A 23,525-nucleotide genomic window follows, 5' to 3' on the forward strand; every position below is an offset into this window, starting at 1 on the left:
CATCTGCTCTGCAACTACATGTGTCAGAGAGCTTCCTGAAAGCATTAGAGAATTGCCTACAGTCACACAGCCAGTCTTTTTATGGTTGCTTTTAATATAAATACATCTATATATATTTTCAAAAGAAGTTTTTTCTTTTCTTTTTTCTTTTATGATATATATTACATATTTTTATATTGTTGACAATATCTATTTATAATATAGATATTACATCAATATATAATACATATCTATATTCATATATATGTATACTATGTCTTTATTTTTTTGTTTTGGCTTACTTTTGGAATTTCTATATTGAGGAGTGTGTCCCCAGGCTTCCTACCTCCAAACTCATCTAGGATTAAGATGAAACACACAAAATGTCATCTGCCTAAGCTGTCATCTGACTGTTGTTAATCATTACCTTAATTTATCAAATGCCTTTTTTTAAAGGTAGGAATTCACCACTATAAGGAAATGTGAAGAGGTGGAATGCAATGACATGTGTGAAGGACAATGGGCAGATCAATTTGTGTGTAGCTTTTATATAAGACCTCTTGTGATAGAATTCTCTAAAGCACTTCTGCCTTATTTGTTGCAACTAGTGGTCTGGAGTGTTGGATCTGGAATTAAGAAGACCTAAGTTCAAATGCCACCTTGAATATTTACTTGCTGTATGATTCCTGTATAAACACTTAACTTTTGCCTCACTTTCTTTATTGTAAAATGGGACTGATAATCTCACCTATCTTTATTGTGTGGATCAAATGAGATAATACTTATAAAGCTTAAAGCACTGTATAGATGTTTGTTATTATTATTTGTTTATTTTTATTTGCTTTATTATTTGCTTATTATTATAAGCACCCAAAGAATGAAAATTCCCTTCAGCGGTCAACCTACAGTTGTTAGCCCACAATAAATTAAGGGAAAAGTATCCCCCTTTTTTAGCTCAGCAGTCAGAACCTTGTCTCCATCAATTATCTCTCTGTAGTCAAGATACTTTCAGTTCCTTACATTTTGCAGTTCCAATCCATCCTTCACCTGCCTATGAAATTAATGTTAATTTTATTCAGGTAATAAGACATGATTCCTTAAAGTGCTTAATTATATTGAGGAATGAAAAGACACTTCTATTTAGAAATATGATGACCAATGTGATACAAGAAAGCAGCATGGTAGAGTGGATAGAGTGCTGGATAGTCAGGAAGATCTGAGTTCAAATATCACTTCTGATATTTAATAGATAATGTACAAGATTTTCATAATAATTTATATAGTTCTTTATGGGTTTGAGAACATTTTATGCTTATCATGGGATCAGAAATTTTGGGGATGAAGAATGTTAAATGACTTGTTAGGTAGTAATTAGGAGATGTTAGACTTGTATTCAGGTCATGTCTCCAAGGAAGGCCTTTTAGTTTTTTCACTGCATGACACTTAACTCTCTAGATAGGTGGAAAGAAATAAGGAGAACATTCCTACTGGGAGAAACAGTTCAGACTCAATAATTTGGGGCTTTTACTTCCAAGATAAAAAGTCTGTTTTTAAAAATTTTTTTGTAGGAAATGGGAGAACTGTTGATTTTTGAAAAGAGGAATGAAATGATGAAAAGAGTATTTAGGATAGTATTGTACAGAGGTCTCTTCTATGGTTCTTTTCTTGATTCTTTCTCAAACGTTGGGCTCATGAGAGTTATTCTACCAGGACAGAAGCTCAGTCTCCTTTGAGCCTCTTATCCTGAGCCAGGCAGGCTTTGAACCCATCAAAGATTATGTCAAGATAACCTGAGAAGGATAGGAACTTCATTCTTAGGTGGTTAGCTAACTAGGTAATTTAATCATTTTGTTAATAAGGCTAGCAATTTATTAATAAAAGGATGGTTATTTGGCCATCTCTCTTAGATCAAAGACAATTATGATAGTGTGACTCAGAGTTTATATACCCTTCTGATGAGCAGCTGATATCACTCCATCATCATGTCACCCTTAGAGTAATATCTCTATGCCAGACTATTCCCAACTATACCAGACCACCCTTAGCTGTATCAGATTACTCCTAGTCTTAGTCTGTAATGTTCTTCTCTAAAATGTAATGTTCTCTGGGAGCAGATTTCTTGGGGAGCTTCTGGAGGCAGCCTTCCTTTCAGTTAAGTGTAATCACCCAAAATGCAGGCAGAAGTTAAGGTCCAAATCCTTTACTTTCTCTTTTAAAGTCTTGTCTCCTTCACTTGGGGCTCGGCTAGTTTTCTGGAGGCCTTCTGTAGTCTTGGTTCCAAGAATTCCTGCTGCTAGTCCTTTGCCTCTGCCAGCTTCTGCTTCTAGCTTCCTCCAAATGAGCTTCTAGTGGGTTTGTGTTCTTTAGTGGGCTTGTCCTTTAATGGGCTTGTTCTCCTGGTTCTGAAAGTTTCTTGCTTATGTGCTGTACATGGAGTACACAGCAATCATTATATCATTAGGAAACCATTATTTGTTGTTTATATAGTTTAGGATTAATTTGATCCTATTATTTGTTGTAGGATTAAATTAATCCTAAACTAGATTTAACCACTGTCTCCTCAATTCCACTGATTTAGTACCTTGTAAGAATCCTAATATTGGTGCATCTTGACAAAAAGATTTGTCTCTACCCAAACTTGAGTAAAACTCAATAGGCTTCTCCATCCTGAATGAAATTCTTTATAAAGTTGGATGGGGTTTGACCAAGATCTGGAGAGTCAACACATTCTCATTTAATAGTAATGTCCTTCAGACTGAAATTTTAAAGGGAAGAAGAAAGGGAGAATTCTGAATATTTCCCAAATTATTGGTTATCAATAATCATTTCTCACATTTACCAGGTAATAATGTTTATTTTTTCTGGTTACATCAATCCATAATGACCTATGGAGGCATGGACACTTTTCAGTTTGTATTAGTTGAGAGTGTTCTTGCTGATCATTCTTGAGTATTTGAAATATTGTAGGACATGTACAGAAGGGCTTAGAGTATGAAGAAGTTCGGGATAAGAAGAAAGAAGTTGGTTTTTTTTAAACAATAAGAATTTATTAGTAGCCTAGGCATGAAGGAGAGACAGAATCAGCAGAGTAATGATGGCAATGGAAAGGAAGAATATTAACCATACATTGCAGAATTTCCTTAAATTAGAAAGGCTTATTCTTTTAATAATAAGGACAAGGACTAGTTTTCATTGATATAGGGAACTCGATGTAGGAAACTATCTCTGCAAATTTATAGTTTGAGAGGTTCCTAGGGTTCTATAAGGTTAAGTGATTCATTTGGTCATTCAACTAATAATAATCAGAGGCAGGAATAGAATCTGTCTTCTTGGCTCTGAGACCACCTCCATATATTCATTATGCCATGTCTTTCCTATTTAAAAGAGATTGATCATAGAAATGGTCTGTATGTTGTGTGTGTGTGTGTGTGTGTGTGTGTCATAAAAAGTCCTCCATTTGGAGTTTTTTCTCAAGGTGCCCCAAAAAACAAGTGTTAGAAGGTGATTCAAGATGACTGTAGCTTGTCTAAAATGGGGGTGATATTTTGTGGATATTTTTGGCCTTGGGTTAGATTTAAATTTTTTGTAGTATACTGCTGTAATATATGCAACATTTTCATTTCTACCAGAGTCTTTTGGGCTTTTGTTACTTTAGAGAGAATTTTTCTTTATGTTTCTTCTGGCAACATGAGTCAGAGTCATAACTGGAATTTTTTTGCCCAGGGTGAGCTTTACAAAATGTTCTGTGCATTCTTACATTTATTTCACTTTGGTTTGAGGAAGAGGGAGGGAGAATTGCTAACAGATGGATCCATACAACATAATCATTTCAGAGGTATGGGGATAAAGAGGGAGAGGAAATGGTATCCATTTAGTAACCTCTGATTTTGATTAAATTTTCTTGCTAACTATGCAAAGCCATGCTTGCCCCACTCTAATTCTAGTTACATAACTAACTATAAGATTAATTATCAGAATTTGGAGAAAAGAATTTTTCAGCATTTCTCATTCTATTTAGCTAAAGTTCTTACCTATAGGTGTGGATCCAATTTAGTTTTTAGTCATTATCATATTTAATTATATTTGAGCACTATAGTATTGTTTTGTTTACTTGGTTTTTCTTCCTCATAATTTTATATGTTATTTTTCAAAAGAAAAGATGAATGATTTTTGACCATAAATTAATAAAATAATAGAAATACAATAGAAGCCCCCCCCCCCTTTTAAATGGCTTAAGATATTGTCATTAAAGATTATCTGAGAAAAACAGACTGGCTCTGCTCACTTTACTCTTTCATTATTGCAGGTGATAAAAAATACATCATGGGACCAAAATTTTCCACTCTTGATGCCACTGTTTTTGGACACTTGGCACAGGCAATGTGGACCTTACCAGGGACAAGACCTGAAAGACTAATCAAAGGTAAGCATTGAAAACTTCTTGTGTGGGAAATTATTTTTTTCATCTGATTGAAAATATGCTTATCAAATTCAATATAAATGTCTGTGGGTTTGATATAGCTTTTTGGGAAGCACCACTTCACAGCTAAGGGATCACTGACATGTCTATGAACATGCTAGGACACTTTTATCAGATAAAATATTAATTTAGTAACACATAACAGTCAATTGAAAATGTGTCATAAAATGAAAAAAACCTTAACAATAATCTTAAATCCATAAAATGAATTATTGTTAGTAGATTGATTACCTTGGCCCAATGTATAGGTTCTGAACATGATTCCCACTGGGCTTTAAGCTGTTTTGATAGGGACAGACATGATCATTTCTCTACTCATCAGAAAATTAATCTTCTTATATAATGATCAACTGTGATGGATGTGACTCTTTTCAAGAATGAAGTGATTTAGGTCAAATCTTAATAGACTTGTGATGGAGAGAGCCATCTACATGCTGAGTGAGGTCTTTTGGGACTGAATGTGGATCACAACATAGTATTTTTATCTTTTTTGAAGTTGTTGTTTGCTTGTTTTTTTTTTTCATTCCCCCCCACCTTTGATCTGATTTTTCTTATGTAGCTAATAAATATGGATATATTTAGAAAAATTGTATATGTTTAACCTATATTGGATTACCTGCTATCTGGGTGAGAGGAAGGGAGAAAAATTTAGAACACAAGGTTTTGCAAGGGTGAATATTGAAAATTATCTTTGCATGCATTTTGAAAATAAAAGCTATTATTATTTCAAAAAGATTAATCTTCTTTCTACCTCTGTCTACTAAGAAGTTGGGATTCTTACTAGTTTCTGCTACTGTTTCATAAATCAAATCAGACAATTTCTAACTCTAAGCTTACCTGAATGGAAGAAGAAGCAAAAATCAAGAGCAAACATCCCAAAGAGATTGAATGAAATCAGCTTTACTGTTTATAGTCAAACTAGATGAAGTTCTTTTGGATGTGTGACCTAAAATGAGGAAGTAAAGCTATAACCCAGTTCTACTCCCAAGTGTGGCAGAATTTTTTGTTCAAAGCTTCATTCTTCTTGATCTTATTTGTTCTTCTTTCTCAAAGAGAATTGTGACATCAGGAAGGCTATGCCCTTCATGACTTGCAAGTGAACATAGTTCTGTGCAAAGGCACCAGTCTGACTCTCTCCTTCAGAGCCATCTGGGTCCAGCAGCAAGATACGAATCAAGGATGATTGTAAATGGCCCTGGATACAGTGGGAGACTTGGCTTGTTTAAGCTAAAGCCAGGTCTTGCTCATTAAATGATTAAGGCTAGATAAGAAGAAATGAGACAAAAACTGGCCTCTTTTATTTCATCAAAGAAAAAAATATATCAATCTGGGAGGGGAAGATCTTTAAGGTTTCTGGACAAAGCAGAAACAATTGCTATTTACATTCCCTTTGAGCCATGAGAGCCCAAACAGTGACCAAATAAGGTTTGGGCTGGATCCTATTGTTGGGCAATCAATGAGAGCCAGAGTGATTTGGGTTTAAGGCATGATTCCTTAAAAAAGATATTTAGGCTTAAAATTCTCAGGTATCTTGCTAGGGTTCAGTGATCAAAATTTATATGTCTTTGAACAAAGCACTTGTAGGTAAGGGTATATGATTCTCTGTGTGGACAGAAGGAGAGAAGGGATGGAGAGAAGCAGTGAAGGAGGGAGGAAAAGAAGGAAGGAAAGGAAAAAGAAAGGAAGAAAAGATGAAAGGGAGGGAGGGAGGATCTGTATTGCCCAACTGGAACTGATCAGCCACTCTAGACCATTTATGAATGGGGACAAGTTTGAATCTGTTAAGAATCAGAAAACCACTATCTAGTCCATGGATCTCTTTGTTAATTTCATCAGATCAAGAAGATCCTGATCTTTATTCACCGTAGAACTCATACCTTCAGTTCATAATTCCTTGGGGAGCATTTCTATACTGACCTGATCAAGGTGGGAAAGGGAAATTCTTTTTGCCCTCTCTAAGGATCAGTTGCCAAGTGTGACAAAATACCAAAAAATATGGAGTTGAGAGCATCTCATACTGCTGCCCACCATATTGTATTAATAGTTGTCTTTAGATTCAATTTGTAAAGACAGAAACAAAGTTTAAATTTTATCAGTGCCATTTCAGTAAGTTTTCTGGTAAATGACAGCTTCAGATCTTCTGATTCTAAGTCTGGTTCCATTCCTTCCCTTTCTGTTTCCATATCTGAAAAATAAGTACTTTGAACTAGCTTATTTATAAGTTGTCTTCTAGCTCTCTAACAACCTGCTTTTTACAATCTTGTTAACACTTGCCTGTGTTTGTTACAAAAGTGACTTCCCAGAATTCCCTAGTAGAATAATTCATTTTCCAAACTCAGATTTTTTCTTTTTGACTTTTGACTCTTGAGTAGAACATCTCAGCAGATTGCAGCTGATACATCTCACATGGATGGATGTCTCTTTGAAAACTATAATGAATACATATGGTTAAAATAGGATCATAGGATCTTAGAAATCACAGATCACATGATCATAGAAGTAGAAGCAGCTAGAGGCAATTATGTTGTGCAGTGGGTAAAGCACTGGAAGGAAGATCCAAGCTCAAATATAGACTGATATGCATGTGACCCTGAGCAAGTAACTTAACTGCTACCTGACTCATTTTTCTCATCTGTAAAATGGGAATGATAATAATAGCACCTATACCAGGGTATTGTGAGGATCAAATGAAATAATATTTGTAGAGGGCTTTGTAAACCTTAAAGAGCTACATCAGTGCTAGCCATTATTATTATTATTAGACTTGGAAGGAGATCATCTCATTGAAAGAGGGAAATAACTATTTATAAAGCACCTACTATGTGCCAGGTACCAAAGTGCTTTACAAATATTATCTCACTTGATAATAATTAACATTCATATAGCCCTGACTGTGTGGCACGCACTGTACTAAGTACTTTTTCACTTATCTCATTTGATCCTTAAAACAACCCTTGGAGGTTAGTGCTGTTATCCTCATTTTACATGGAGGAAATTAAAGGAGACAGAATTTAAGTGACTTGCCTGGTGTTACTGTATGAAATTTATCTAAAAATAAGCATGCCAATTCATCAGAAAAGTTTTTTACATGTGATATTTGTTTTAATTGGCATACTACTTCTCATGAATGTTGTAAGGATCAAATGGGACATCAGTAAAGCTCAGTGCCAGGAACATAGGCGGTGCTCTATAAACATTAGCAATTAGCTGCTACTAATACAAAAATTCTAATATACATGAAAGCAAAGAGACACTAAATACAGAAAGGAGATAAAGGCTTTCTACCAACATAATTTTGATTTTTTCATGACCTTGGAGCCTACATTCCCAAAGCCAGCCAGACATGAGGCTGCTGCAGCCTCAAAAGAGAAAGCTTTTGGACACTGGTGTGAAATCCCTAAATCTTTAAATGTATCAGCCTCCAGGAAGAGAGGACTCTAAGCCACTATTCTTTGATATTCTTGTCTCTTTATATCTCAGACCTTCCATCACATTTGAGCCTGTGGCACTTCTAGAACAAAAATTGCACTAATGTCACATAGTAGAGAGGGAGAGGAATATAGAATTCTGGTTTGGTCACTTTCTCCTTCTTTGGAACTCTGGGCAATCCACTTAACTTTTTGGGCCTCAGTTTTTTATCTGTCAAATAAGGAAACTGGACTACATGACCTCTAAGGTCATTTCAAGCTCTTTGTCTATATCCCTATAATCCTGGCATAGGCCAGGTCCCACCCTTCTACTGGGCCCAAAAGGATTAAAAAATTTTGATTGATTTTTCTTAGATGCTAAATAGTTCTCCTTTCTTCATTTTTCCTCTGTGTTGCTAGACAGCTCTACCATGAGAAAATAGGGGTAAAGGAAAGACATGAAAAGCTCACATTTTATATGTCCATCAGCAATACCTGTGTTTCCCTGGAGGAAAAGGATCAATGGAGATTAAAGAAATTAGGAATGGATGTTGGATTTTATCAAATGCTTTTTCTGCATCTATTGAAATGATCATATGGTTTTTGTTAGTTTGGTTATTGATATAGTCAATTATGCTAATAGTTTTCCTAATATTGAACCAGCCCTGCATTCCTGGTATAAATCCTACTTGGTCATAGTGTATTATCCTGGGGATGATTTTCTGTAATCTTTTTGCTAATATTTTATTTAAGATTTTAGCATCAATATTCATTAGGAAGATTGGTCTATAATTTTCTTTCTCTGTTTTCATCCTACCTGGTTTAGATATCAGTACCATGTCTGTGTTGTAGAAGGAGTTTGGTAGGACTCCTTCAATCCCTATTTTTTCAAATAGTTTATATAACATTGGGGTTAATTGTTCTTTAAATGTTTGGTGGAATTCACATGTAAATCCATCTGGTCCTGGGGATTTTTTTCTTAGGGAGCTGATTAATAGCTTGTTCTATTTCTTTTTCTAAGATGGGACTGTTTAGGATATTTACTTCTTCCTCTGTTGATCTGGGCAAGCTATATTTTTGAAGGTATTCTTCCATTTCATTTAAGTTGTCGAATTTATTGGCATAAAGTTGGGCAAAGTAATTCCTAATTATTGCTCTAATTTCCTCTTTATTAGTGGCGAATTCTCCCTTTTCATTTTTAAGACTAACAATTTGATTTTCCTCTTTCCTTTTTTAAATCAGATTTACTAAGGGTTTGTCTATTTTGCTGGTTTAATTTGGCAATTTCTTCTCATTGTCCTGATTACTGGGTAACATGTGTGACTTTAAATAAGTCACTTTCCCTCATAAGAACCTAAATAAAAAGAAGGTACTCTAGAAACAATCTAGTCCAATGCCTTCAATTTACAGACAAGGAAAACAGAAGTTCAGATAGAATAAGTGACCAAGTGAGGGAAAGTGACTTATTTAAAGTCACACATGTTATAAAAATCAAAGGAAGAATTTGAATCAAATTTCTTTGACTCAATATCATTTCTCTTTCTACTCCATAGTGATCTCTTTCTGTGATAAAACCATTCACCCAGTAATCAGGACAATGAGAAGAAATTGCCAAATTCATCATGTATTTTTGTATGCTTCTATTCTAATGACCTAACAAAAGCATTTAGTCATCCATTATCTTATGAAAATATTTGATTAATAATTCTGGTCTGAGTATTGATTGCAAAATTCAGATTTTCTAATAAAATATCAAGAGTTTTCATTTGCTAAAGGCCTATAATTTAGGAAGTACATTTTAAATAACATAAAATGATTGGTTGGGGAATAAAATATAAACAAAACCAAAATTGATACAGAAGCACTTATCTTTTATTTTTTAGACCCTAAAAATATTCCTACGAGGGAAAAAGGCAATGAGAGTATATATAACTATTTGAACTAAAATAATACTAGTAATAATATATTTATACTGTCTATTTCTATTTTTAAATTACAATTTATATAATTATAATGTGAAATATTAAAAATTATAATATTATCCTTATTTTTACAAATGAAGAAACAGAGGCTCAGGGACTTTAAGGTCATTTAAGGTCTGTAGTCTACTTGTCTGTAGTCTGTAGTCCTTCAGCTAGTAAGAATCAGAAGTAGTTGCTGAGTTTAAGTTTCCTTGACTCTATGTCAAGCATTACTCACTGGGTATCTCTTTTTTTGAAAGCATTTAACATAGTGCCTGGCACATTGTAGCTGCTATGTAAATGATTATGCCCTTCCTTCACCTTCTTCTAATAGGGCTTGTTACCTAAATAGATTACTAACTAGTCTAAGTTTTACTTTGTCACCAATGATTTGATTTCATCAGTCAGAAAATTATGTTTGGACCTGAAGAACAGCAAAAGTTAATAGGAGATATATAATTCAGGAAAGTTTTATAGAACTATTAGATTTTAATACTTGAGAAGTCCTTAGAAATTATTTCTAGAGAAAAATGACTTTCTGAGGTTACAGAGCAAAGATTTTCTTTGTTGTATTTTTGCAATTATAATCTATTGGAAATGAAATAATATAGTATGAACAAATTTGCTGACATATAATATAATACTCTTTAAAGACATGTTCAAAATCAATAATGAAAAATCACAGAAATTCAATTTATTAGAAATAATTAAAATAATAGTTATTAAGATTTGGGCCATTGTTTAATCTTGGAGGGCATTTTATAAACAGTATTGAAAGAAAATGAAATCCCACTACATGGGATAGTGTAGTGAATAAAGAGCTGGCCTCAGAGAGAAAAGATAAGGATTTAAACTCTAGTTAGCAATTCACTCAGACAACATATATCAAGCAATTATTGTGTGCCAAGCACAAACAATGCTAATTGTTGAAGATACATATAAATAAAAAACTTTATATTATGCATGACCTGAAATATTCTCTAAGACTAAGTTTTAGAGAAAGTATTGACCATGCTTTTCCTCCTTAGGAGTATTCCCTAAACCAATGAAATCACTCATCCAGTTTAAGAAATGGACTTTTACAAGGTAAAATTAGATATAAATTTTTTTTTTGAAAGCAGAGGGTTTCTAAAAATTAAAATCTCTTATTTAGGGAAACTAAGGAATCTTTCACTAGACATCTATGATACATAGATACATGCACATCAGAACATAAAAACTTGATGAATGCAGGAATTAGGTGAGATGGCTTCTTAACTATCCTTTTATAGTCCAGTGATTTTCTCAAGATAGAAGAAAGGATACTATGGTACATTGATGGTGACTGAAATTGTGACACAGCTCTTGCTTCTCTCTACAACTATTCCTCTCACCTCTCCTGGGATAGAGAGACCTTTAAAATTGCATTTCTTAGATCCAGCAGGGAACATTTGAGAAACTGGTAAAATCTGAATATTTATAGCTTGAGGACATTGCTGTGTACCATTAGAATGGTATTACTCTTTAGAAAAGGTTCTCTGATATATTTTGCTGATGGTGAAATTGAGTTCCTGAGACATTACACATTTAGCTTAAGCTCACATAACTAATGAACATAAGTTCTGGGAAGAGAGCCTACAGATTCTTATTCTGTGCTGCCACTCATTGATCTAAAACCCTGTTATTTCAGCATAAATACTGAGAGCTTTTAGAAATCTTATGTTGTTTTTTTTTAAGGATACTATCAACAGATGTGGTATCTCAGAGAATAACATTTAAATTTTCAAATAATACTTTTTAACTATTTTAATTCCAAATAGGCTTATTATAAAAAATAAAAATTCTATTTCTGAAAAATATATTTCAATATATTTAATTGGAGTTATAATCTCATCAATGTAAACTGCACCAATGACACAAAATGCAATCTATGTTTACTTATCCTGCGCAACTTTTGTCATATGTTTTCTTAAATTTTGGGCAGTTGGATAGTGCAGTAGGTAGAACACTGGACTTAGAACAAAGGTGATCAAATGTGGTCTTATGTATCTACTAGTTGTATGACCCTCAGTAAGTCACTTACCCCCTATTTGCTTCAGTTCTTTGTAAAATGAAGGCACACAGGAGAAGAAAATGGCAAATTCCTCCAGTATCTTTGCCAAGAAAATCCCATGGATAGTAAACCCTTGGTGTCACATATAGAACTATACATGATGAATGACTGAACAACAAATCTCTTATTTTGCCATAGTAGGTCTGTGCAGAACTTTGAGAATCTTCCTATTGTTTTCTTCACATTCATGGATACCAGTGAAGAATGTGGACTTTCTTTCAGTTATTCCTTGTTTTTATATAGTGAGCAGTCTCTTTTTAAAAAGTCAAGGACATCTTTTTAATGGCATCCTTGATACTGTTTTTTTCTTTATAATTTCTTATTTGTAATGGATTGCAGCCTTCTCAGGCCCTCCACTATCCTTCCCATTTTCCTAGAGGTGATCTCAAATCATTTAGAGAGTAATATTATATGACTCACAATCATACAGCATCACCCAAAGAATACTTTTCTTAAAAAAACTGGGCTCATTTTTTTTTCCTGGAATACTTTTGGAATCATTAAAATGACCTTCTAAATTCTCAAAGATAGTCCAGCCTGTTTTTCTCTTATTAAATTCTGAGTCTAACTTATTGTTCATTTGTAAATTCTTTTCAAAAGATATCAATTCTGTTGAATAACTTTTATAGACTGTTCATTCAGTTGTATATCATAGCCTTGGCAATAAGCATTCTTTATCTACTTAGTTTTTCTTCTATGGATGGTTAGGCTGAACTCTTTTGAATAATTATAAAAGGCTATTCAATCTGTTTTTCTCTCTCCTTATTTAACTGATATTTCTTTTCCCAAAGCTACTAATGATCTTTTAATTGCCAATTCTATTGATATTTTCTCAATTTTTATGCTTTTTTTGACCCCTCACAGCTTTAGGGTAGTCAATCACTTTTTCTTCCCAGATACTTCTTGCCAGGTTTTTGTTTGTTTTTTTTTTTTTTTGTATACTATCATCTTCTGGTTCTATTCTTACCAGTCTGCAGAGTTCATTCTCCTCTGCTGAATCTTCATTCTGGTTATGGCCCTCTAATTGTAGATATCCCCCAAAGAGCTATCCTAACTCTTCTTTTTTCCTTTTTTAATGTATTTCTTGGTGATCTCATCTGCTTCTCTTGGTTTACCATTATTTCTGTTTAGTGATTCCCAAACTCTTTGTCCATCCCTAATATTTCTCTTGACCTCTAATCCCATGTCACCAGCTGTCTTTCAGATAACTCGAATTAGATGTCCTATATTCATCTAAGACATAACACTTCAAAAACAGAATTAATGATTTTCTCCTCTCCCCAGATTCTCTTTTCTTCCCAACTTTGATCTTGCTATTGAGAGGACTGTGGTTAAGCTTGGCTGTCATCCTTGACTCCTACTTCACATTTACCTGTCACTTTACACCTGGACTATTGTAAGAACCTGCTGATTGGTCTCCCTGCCTCAAGTCTTTTTACTTCTGATCTGTGCTACACTCAACTGCTAAAATAATTTTCATTAAAAAAATCATTTTCTTAAATCATAGGTTTGACTGTGTCATCCTGTACTTGAAAAATTCTACTGGTTTCCTATTACCTCCAATATCAAACATAAAATGCTTTGTTTGGCTTTTAAATACCTAGCCTCTTTCTGACTTTCTAGTCATCTTTCATTTTATTCCCCTCTCCCCCCACTCTATCATCTGACTGTATCATCCTTCTCAAAATTTATTTTTTATTATATGATGCTAATTTAAAATAGATTTTTATTCTCCAGGACAAGATTTGCATTTCTACTTGTTTATAGTACATAAAGTGCAATGTCGTTCACTTCTTTCCCTCTGCTCACATTCATGTATTGAGAATGTTCAGATTTATACAGTAGCTTAAATGTTACTTTTAAATAGCTACTTCCTTGGTTACAAAATTAAGTCCCTCAGTTTTTGGAAAACTGTGTGGAATGCTCCTTTCTTCTTGTGTATTATAGGTCCAGAAGAAGCACCTCCAAATAAGGCTGCCCCTCCCCATGGGAACCCAACAAGCAAGTCTCTTGGCATACCCCCTGTTCTCTGGTACAGCTTAGTAATGATGGGGTTGCAAACCTTCTCTAATTCTTTCTGCTAATGCTCAAATACTCTTTCTCCGAAGTCTGGTTTTTATCCAGCCAGTAGATTATTTCATTACATTTGTCAAGGATCTTCTGTTTGTCTTCATCAATATTACCTTGCAGCTTCTCATCCTTCATATTGAAAGTATAAAATTCAAGAAAATTCAAGAAACCTTATCTCTTTGCTTCTTGTCCTTGGCTTTGTATTTCTCAGCCTCCTGGACTATGCATTCATTCTCTTTGCTCAGATGACCTTTGCCCTTGGTTGTTCTCCTTGCCTGTGCTTTTATCCACAACAGAAATATTGAGGTTGCTATTTGCTTCAAAGTCAATTGCTACCTTAGTCTGAGGAACACTCCTGGGTGCTGGGGTGATTCTTGTGAGCTCAAACATGCCATACAGGTTGTTATCCTTTGTATTACTTTCTCACGTTCATAAACCTGAATAAGCACATCAGGCTCTGTATATGCTTTATGGGGATGGTGGTATTACATTTGATCAGAACTGTTATAACTCCACCAGCAATTTTAATCCCAAGGAAAGAGGAGTGATGTCCTTTAGTGATAAGTCCTGCACATTTTCAGATTTATTTCCAGACAAAATGGCAGACTGGTACCATGAACTTAGGTCTTACCATGAGCAACAGCATTATTAGGATTGATATCTTGTTGAGCTCCTTGCTATTGAAGAAGTCTTACAGAAGCTTCTGAATTTGGGGGAAGGGGGATTTGAGTGAGAACATCTACAAGCACAATGTCATGAATCTGTGAATTACCTTGCTTGATATTTCTTAAGATTTTTTCCACAGGGTGTAGTGTGCCATGGAAGAAATCAGCACTCAATTCTTCAAAATGGCTTGGATGATTGATGTATAGAAGTCAATACTTTCATTGAGGGATTCAATCTCAATACTGGCTCAGGCAGTGGAAGAGAGGGTATTCTTTGAACATTCACAAGTAGTGTATAGATAGCGAACAGTCCTGTTGTTCTTGTTGATGTATTCCTTGTGCTTTTGTTTGAACTTGGCAATGAAATAGTTAACTATGTGGTTGTCAAAGTCCTCCCACTTGAGTGAGTGTCTACAGCTCTGGATCTGACCTTGAAACTGCCACCTTTACTGGTAAGGATGGAGACATCGAAAGCATTATCTACAAGGTCAAAGATCAATACATTTCTCTTGACACCAATCTTTTGGTTCAAACCATAAGCAAAAGCAGCAGCAGTTGATTTATTGATAATTCAGAGCACACTGAGACCAGTAATGATCCCATCATCTTTTGTAGTGAATATTGGAAATTGTTGATATAGGCTGGTATTGTGACCATGGCATTTGTAACCATCTTCCTAAGGTAAGCTTCAGCAATTTCTTTCATCTTTGTCAAGATCATAGGAGATAATTCTTCTGAACAGAAGCTTTTGTTCTACTGTAGTTGGGCCTTAGACCTGCCTGAGTCATTCACCAACAAAAAAGGCCAATCTTTCATGTTTGTGCAACTGCATCATCAAATCTGCAATCAATCAGATGTTTGGCATAAAAAAATTGTGTTGATGGGGTTTATTGCAGCTTGATTCTTTGCAGCATTAGTAAATGTTCTGTGTTGATGAAAGTGATATAGCTTGGGATGGTCCTGTTTTCTTGGTCATTAGCAACAATCTCCATTTTCTCGTGTTGAAAACTGTGACATAGGAATAAGTGGTACCAACATCAGTGTCAGTTGTGCTTCATTTCAACATGGTAGCCGGGGAGCTGGGAGGATCCTAGAAAATTGCTGTTGAGGATGAAGATTTGCTGCCATGATAAGTAGCTTCTTCAGTGTTCACCAACAACACTCTATCTCATGACCATTTGCATTTATATGGGCAGAGTTTTTTTTTGTTTTTGTTTTTGTTTTTTTGACAAGATAATTTCATTATTTACCTACCCTTGATCTGTGATTGGACCTTCCCTCAGTCAAACTTAGTCCTGTTAAAGACTTAGCCAATGGGGTCCCCTATTGCATCCAGGGCCATCTCCAATCATCCTGATCTGTAGCTTGCCACTGAACCCAGATAGCTCTGGAGGAGAAACTGAAGCTGATGACTTTGCACAGCCCTCCCACAATCAAATCCAATTCACTTGCATGTCATAGTATCAACTTCCTGATATCATGGTCCTTTTTGAGAAGGAAGGACAAACAACTCCTTTACCTGGAGTGCTGTTCTTCCTTACCTCCAACTCTTAGCTTCCCTCTTGCTCTAAGACTGTGGTAAAATCCTACCTTTTAGAGAAGGACTAAGACTGTGGTAAAATCCTACCTTTTAGAGAAGGACTTTCTGGATTCTCTTCCCACCTTTCCCTCAACTTCTTCTCTCTGAGGTAACTTTTCACTTGCATTATATAAAGTTATCCCTTCCACATTTAGACTTCTTCCATTGAAATTTCAATATATTGTGGGTTAGCATAAGAAATTAAATTGGAATTTTAAAAATATTTTTGTGGAAACTATAGACAACATGTGAAGGTCAACAGATGACACAGAAAGTTTAGAAACTCAGAAATCCATAAAATATATGTTTTGTATTGTATATAATAACATCTTTTCTCTTTTAATACCATAATAATTCTGGCATCTTCTTTGGTATGTGGATTTTTCAGATTGTGGGGGTGCCATGTGCCTAGTCCCCAACCCCCAACTATATATATATATATATATATATATTTATGTATTGTCTCCTCTCTTAGAATATGTGCTTTTTGAAAGAAATCATGTGTTTGTCTTTTTCTATATCCCCAGCATTTAGCTCAATACCTGCCACATATGAGGTAATTGACAAGTACTTGCTCTCTGAATCAGTAACTTATTGATTCTTAGACACGAATATTTGTCTGAAATTCTGAAAGTTTTCTTCTAAGGAAGATACATTTAAAGAAAGATGTCCTATATTTAAAATTTTCTCCATGGTTGAATTTGCCAATACAGAATTTTTATATGTATGTAAGTGTACAAATAATTTTTTTCCTTGTCCTTGTCCCATCACAAAAAAATATTCTTAATATAACAGGATGCACACAAATTTCTCTAAGAGTTAAATGAAACAATTTTCTTTTGGTATGTGTTACTATTATATTGTAATTATTTTCGGTTACAATTTGGTTACAATGATTTGACTTTACTAATTTAAGTACACCATTAAATGATTTCCTCATGTCCAAAGTCTATATAATTTTGGTTAATTGGCATGGTTGAAGAGAATTGCAAATAACAATAATAATAATAGTGTCAATAATAATGATACCTAGCATTACTGTATTACTTTAAGGTATACAGAGCATTATACATTTCATATCATTTGATCCTCATAATAACCTCGGGAGATAAGAGCTATTACTAATCCCTTTTTTAATTGGTACCTAAATGGTTGAGAAAGGTTGAATGCCTTGTCCATGATCCTATAGCTGCTGAGAGTTGGTATGATGTAGTGGAAAAAGCCTTGCATTTGGAGAAAAGGACCCATATTTGATTCTTGGTTTAGATGCTCACTTGTTGTATGACCTTGGCCAAGTGATACAATCTCTTAAAGCCTCAGTTTCTTTTTCTGTAAAATAAGGGGATAGGACTTGATTATCTCTAGGGTAATGTTTAGCTGTAAATCCTATGAAAATTCAATTGATTGAAGATTAACTAAAAAACTGTTTTTGTTTCAACCCATTGAGACATTTTGAAAAACATTTATTTTTTTATAATATTTAATTAAAAAATTCTATTTTATAAAGTTATAAAAAAGTTGGTTGCATACCAATAATGAATATAAAAATAGAGAACCAAGAGCCTACAGAGGGAGAAACTAAAATATAAATTGTTATGATCATATTGTCCTTAGAAATTTATCTCAATATATAAATAGCTAAAAATATATTGTTAATTTTGTTGATGTTTAAATGAATAATGCATTACTGTAAAAATGCATTAGTTCACTTTCCTGCTTTTCTAAGTAGAGGATATTGAGTATATATAGATTGTCTTTGGTTGAGTCAGGATTTTATAGTGCCTCAGGGTCATTAGTGTAGAAGATGAAGACAGCTGGGTTGGATATTTATTGACTTCAGGATATAGTCTTGAAAGTTTTTTTTTTTTGTTGTTTTTATTTGTAAATAATTTGCCTTCTTTTCCTCCTAAAAGTTGAATGCAGTAAACAAGTCTATTCATTCAAGATTCCTAGTTGTTAAAGTGTAGATCGCCAAGACATTAAAAATGTTTTTTAACCTATAGATAGGAATAATATATTTTAAAATATTCTTCTCTCAAAACTTCCAGTTTTCATGCCACATGTATGTACTTTCTTATAAAGATGAAAGAAAATTATTAGGTGTGAAGTTCTATACAATAAAATGATATATGCATATGCACATATAAGTATGTACAATAGTACATACAATAGTATATAAATATGTAAAAATATAGATGCATTTCTTTGTGTGGTTCCAAAATTCTTATTGCTGCTTGGAGGTTATTGCTATTATTGAAGTTTTAGGCTTTTGCTTAAACTGCTTTGTAGTAGCTTAAAACTGTATTGATTTTAGACTTTTTGGGACACCTTGTATCTATTGTTATAAACAATGTTGCCATCTGGTGGAATAAAAGTACTCTGTTCATTTCTCTTCTCCACATATAAAATCAGATATTACTAGATGTTATCTTTTAATCACTTGCCTACTTTTTCTTTTTTCTTTCCTTTTTCTTTTTGGTATGTTTAATGCACATTCCACCCTCCACATTGAACTCTCTTATTTAAAAAAGTTACATAAAACTGATAAAGTAACTAGAACTCACAGGTTCATATCATTTCACACTTGAAATCCTCCATCCTCTCTCTTTATTAGGAGGAGTCAAACAGGTTTTGTCCTCTGTATCTGTTACCCAGGATGTTGATTGTAAGTGAATTCAGTTGGCTTGTAGTGTTCATAGGAGAGAGGAAGAAGGGGCCTGTAATTCAACCCTTACACTTTATAGATGAGGAAACTGATTTGCCAGGTAATTCAAGCCTGTCAGATATAGGTAATTCAAGCAATAAATATCAGAAGTTACTTTTATATACATTATTGTGCTCATTGTATGAGGGGAAATATATAATTCTTTTTTTCCCGCTTTTTCATCTATATTAGTTTATATGTCTTCCCATGTTTCCCCAAATTCTTTATTTTTGTCATTTCTTATAGTGTAGTGTATTCCCTTAATATCCAGTGTGTGAAGATAAACCTCAGAGTTGTCTTTCATTATTCATGAATTGGAATGCTTTAGAAAATATAATTATTGATCACCTGCATTTCTTCTTAAAACTATTTGTATTTAAAGCTTTTGATTGTTTATCTTTTGAATATCTGTTTTTTCATGGCACAAAGTTAGAAGTAGTTTCCTTTGATTCATATTTTAATAGACTAAATTTAGGTAATGAAAATACTAATTCTAGTAATTCAATAACATCTGTAATTAGGTGTTTAAAAAAATTATTGGTTTTATATAGTCACTATCCAGTTGTCTACTTTGTGGATGATTTCTGGCCAAGGTTTTAATTTGGAAAGGTATTTTTCCTATAAAGTAATTTTTTGAGACACTCTTCTGTTTATATTCCCTGAGAACTTTATTTTAATATTTTTCATGAATATATGGTCTCATCAGTGGCAATACTCCCTCTGGTGGTGGAGATGATGATGAACCATCCATGTGTTATACTTTGTGATACTTGTCCAAAGTATCCCATAAATTCTCACAGAAATATGTCCAAATAGGAACCACAACAATCTATATTTTCTTTGCTCTCTGCTGCAGATATAAAATGTGTTAGAAAGAAACATAAGTAGTCATTCATTTTCATCTGCTCTATATCTTAGGATCATAGATGGGGTCATAGGGCCTCAGAGATCATGTGGTCCAACCTTATCTTTTTATACATGAGAAAATTGAGGTCCAGAGAGGTTATGACTTGCCTAAGTTCACACAGGTAATTAACATTAGAAGCAGGATTTGAAACAGATTTTTGGACTCCAGATCCAAGGTTTTCCCCAGTATACCTTCCTGCCCCTGATCATCTCTGTCAACATGAATGATTAAGATCTATAGATTTCACTATGTGGCAATAATATTTTGTTTTGCCTGGATCTGTGGTTTTATCATTGTAGAGAATCCTGTGTGGACACTCCCTTCATTGTCTATAACCGATAGTCTTGGGGAGTGGATGAGAGATGGCTTCCTGTATCATAAATTTTGAACTAACAGATATTTTATTAGTTATAGACTCCAATCCCTTCATTTTATAGATGAGGAAACTGAGGCCCAGAGAGCTTTAAATGATTTGCTTAAATGATCTCCCACTATTAGTAAAAACAGGAGGGGAGTTTGAATTTAGATCTTAATTCTAAATTCAGCACTCTGTTATATCATGTTTCTCTGTTGGGCTTGCTTGTGGCCACACAGCTAATATGTATCAGAAACAAGATGTGAATGTAGTTCTTCATAATTCTAAGATTGGACTTCTATTTAGTATACTATGTCCCTTATATCTATCTATCTATCTATCTATCTATTGGTCTATCTACTATCCATCCATCCATCCATCTATCTATTGGTCTATCTACTATCTATCCATCTATCCATCCATCCATTTATCTATCTATCCATCCATCTATCCATCTATCTATCTATCACTGTGTCTCTGCCTATTTATCTTTCATTCCATCCATCCTCTTCTTTATATGGATTGTAACAAGCATTTGAGAATGTCTACCTATTAACTCCAATGTCCTCTGGAGCAATAGGGATGGGAAGGCTGATGGCCTTGAGAACTAACCTTCATTCTTATTCTTTTTCAGGAGAACTGATTAACCTTGCCATGTATTGTGAAAGAATAAGGAGGAAATTCTGGCCCGAGTGGCACCATGATGATGATAACACCATCTATGAGTCTGAGGAAAGCAGTGAGGGTAGCAAGACGCACACCCCACTGCCGGATTTCAGCTTTTATTCAAGGACAGAAACCTTTGATGATGAAGGGGCAGAGAACAGTATATCCCGGACGCCTGACACAGACTTCACTGGACACTCCCTCTTTGATTCTGATGTGGACATGGACGACTATACAGACCATGAACAATGCAAATGATGTTCAGACCTGCTGGCCCTCCTTTCTCAGAGCTGTCACCTCTTGGGGTCAGTCCAGTGTTCCCAGGTAGAGCACCACCCCCTCCAGGGAGGGAGAGCGCCTGGTATGTGGTACATACAGTTCTCCCAGGTTAACTGGACTAGGTCAGTCTTATTTCTTTTCGTAACAAAAGACCAAGACAACAAAGACAAAACCCACAAATGGTGGAAAACAAAGCTGTTCAGATGGCTTCGTTTAAAAACACAAAAGGCCAACCAAGTCAGCATGGTTCCTGAAATCCATTTTTGTTTTCATGAGAAAACTAATATCTCAGTCAGTCAGTTTGGGTGGAGCCCTGGGGACAGAGAGAACAGATGGGCCTACAGGGAAGTACACACACTAAACCTCTTTTAAAAAGAGGTCAAGGGCTTAGTTGAAAGGGGAGTCCCTGAAATTCCTGTAACTACTTATATTGGAAATGGGTGTAAGATATTAAAATGGGAGAATGTAGAATTGTTGTTTGTTTGTTTTTTTTTCCTGGTGGCTGCTTATCCTGTGTGTATGTGAATTATATGTTTCTAGAGGCAGCATAAATCAAATCAACAGATATTTATTGAGTTCCTACTGTGTGCAAAGCACTATGCTAGGTGCTGATCAGGAATATGCTTCTTCTAAGCTCTGCCAGTGACTCGCTCGGACAAGTCACTTAACTTCTGTGTGCCTCAGTCTCCCCTGCCTGTAAGAAGGGGATTAAAATAATTTCCACCTACCTACCTCACAGGGATGTTGTGAGGATTCATGAGATAATATACAATAAGGCGCTTTGAACCTTTGGGCAGAAAGGCGCTACATAGACATAAAATATCATTTATCTTTGTGATTTATATGTGTGAGAGAGCCACTGAGGGAAGGAAAGGAAAATAAGTTTATCAACTGGCCAGTTAGGGTCACCATTCTAGCAGATAAAGTATATATACAGGTGAGGGCACTTGTGGCTCTATCAACCATCATTCCTTTTCTCGATTTTGCTTGAAATCTTTGTTTGAAAGAATGCTGCAAGTCACAGGACAGCTGGAAACATTCTGATATTTTTCTATATTTCTGAAGAATAATGTTCTTTTTCTTGTTTGTCCTCATATAGGCTGAATATCCTTGTTTCTCCCATCCGCAGGAAGTTAGGTTGCCATTTTTTATTTAGAGGCAGTAAAGCACAGAAAGACCATGTGTCTAATGGAAATGAAGCAGGCAACATTTTATGGATTTGGGTAATCAGGAGTATACCTACAAAAAAAAAAAGCATTTCTTTAAAAAAATACAAAAAACACATCCAAGACTTTGTGGAAGATACTGAAAAGCTGGAGTAGAGAGGGAGTCAGCTTATTCATATCAGAGCACCTAGACACTCCAATGATAGGGTAGGTGCTACATAGTTCTACTAAAGTGATTTTTCTGATATTTTAGTCTATAGCCCAAAAAGAGAGGGCAACTGTTGAGGCTAATGTGGTGTTCTTAATGATATGTTCTCCCCATAGACTCTGTCTAAAATGGTGAACTTCATTGAGATTTTAAAAAAAGATATCTTCTTTTCTGCTATTGATATTTTTGTTGATTCATGGGAACATGAATTTGAGAATCTTTGAATAACAATCAGGAAAGACCTTAAAGGTCATTTAATCACCTCTAGTTATTGGTTCAGACAGTTTGGGTAGAGATTAGAAGTTTGGATGAATTTGCAAATTAATTAACTGTCCCTCTTCTTTGGGTTTATGAAAGGGATAAGGGTTTTACAAAGCAATGATTCCTTTGGGATTTGGGGACTGGTATTGGGGGACAGCGTCTTGTTTCATGAGACCCAAATGGTGATTGCAGACCAACTTCTTTCTTAAAGTTTTATCTCAAAGATAGTTTTTGAAAGAAAATCTTTAGGGAATTACAGTTTAATCATAAAAGGGAAGTAGGAAGAGTATTTGTGTTTCCATAAGCAAGGATTTTAGTGCTTTTCTAAGGACAGCTGAAGTCCTGTAAACAGAAAGAGGAATGTGCTAGGTGAGGGGGTTTTATTCTACAAGTAATTGCCTTCAGGAATTACTGGAAAGGATTCCAGGGCTATTATCTGATCAAAATCATTCATATCTGACAAAACTTATTTGGTCTTTATGGAGCAAATGTAGGAAGGGTAGTTGGAATCTGGAGTACCATTGATTTTACCAAGTGTTTTGAATCTTTTTTTTGGAAGTTGATTTGAGGGTACTATTCTACTCATCGCCTTTCAGAGAAGCCATGGAATGTTATTGGGACAGACTGGCCATGGAGAAACTTGACTGAAATATGGATAAACTATTGACAAAGAAATATGAACACAGGTAATATAGAAGTGATACAAATATATTTTAAAACAATGTCTTGCCATCAATGGTTTTGGG

General features: G+C 34.6%; 1 protein-coding gene and 1 pseudogene across 3 annotated transcripts in view; one reads left to right on the plus strand and one right to left on the minus strand.

Annotated features, from left to right (window-relative positions):
• The window catches only part of FAXC (failed axon connections homolog, metaxin like GST domain containing), a 68,781-nt gene extending 46,357 nt beyond the window's left edge, over positions 1-22,424 (plus strand). For all 3 annotated transcript variants that reach the window (XM_031964497.1, XM_031964496.1, XM_003769309.2), the window contains 2 exons: positions 4,286-4,402; positions 20,834-22,424. In XM_031964497.1, coding sequence (XP_031820357.1) covers positions 4,286-4,402; positions 20,834-21,123 — 407 coding nt within the window. In that variant the 3' untranslated portion in view covers positions 21,124-22,424. The remainder of the gene's footprint in view (positions 1-4,285; positions 4,403-20,833) is intronic.
• On the minus strand, positions 13,766-15,681 carry LOC105750464 (annotated as a pseudogene).
• Positions 22,425-23,525: the final 1,101 nt, after the last annotated feature.

Source organism: Sarcophilus harrisii, chromosome 4, assembly GCF_902635505.1.
Source record: "Sarcophilus harrisii chromosome 4, mSarHar1.11, whole genome shotgun sequence".
NCBI classification, from domain to species: domain Eukaryota; kingdom Metazoa; phylum Chordata; class Mammalia; order Dasyuromorphia; family Dasyuridae; genus Sarcophilus; species Sarcophilus harrisii.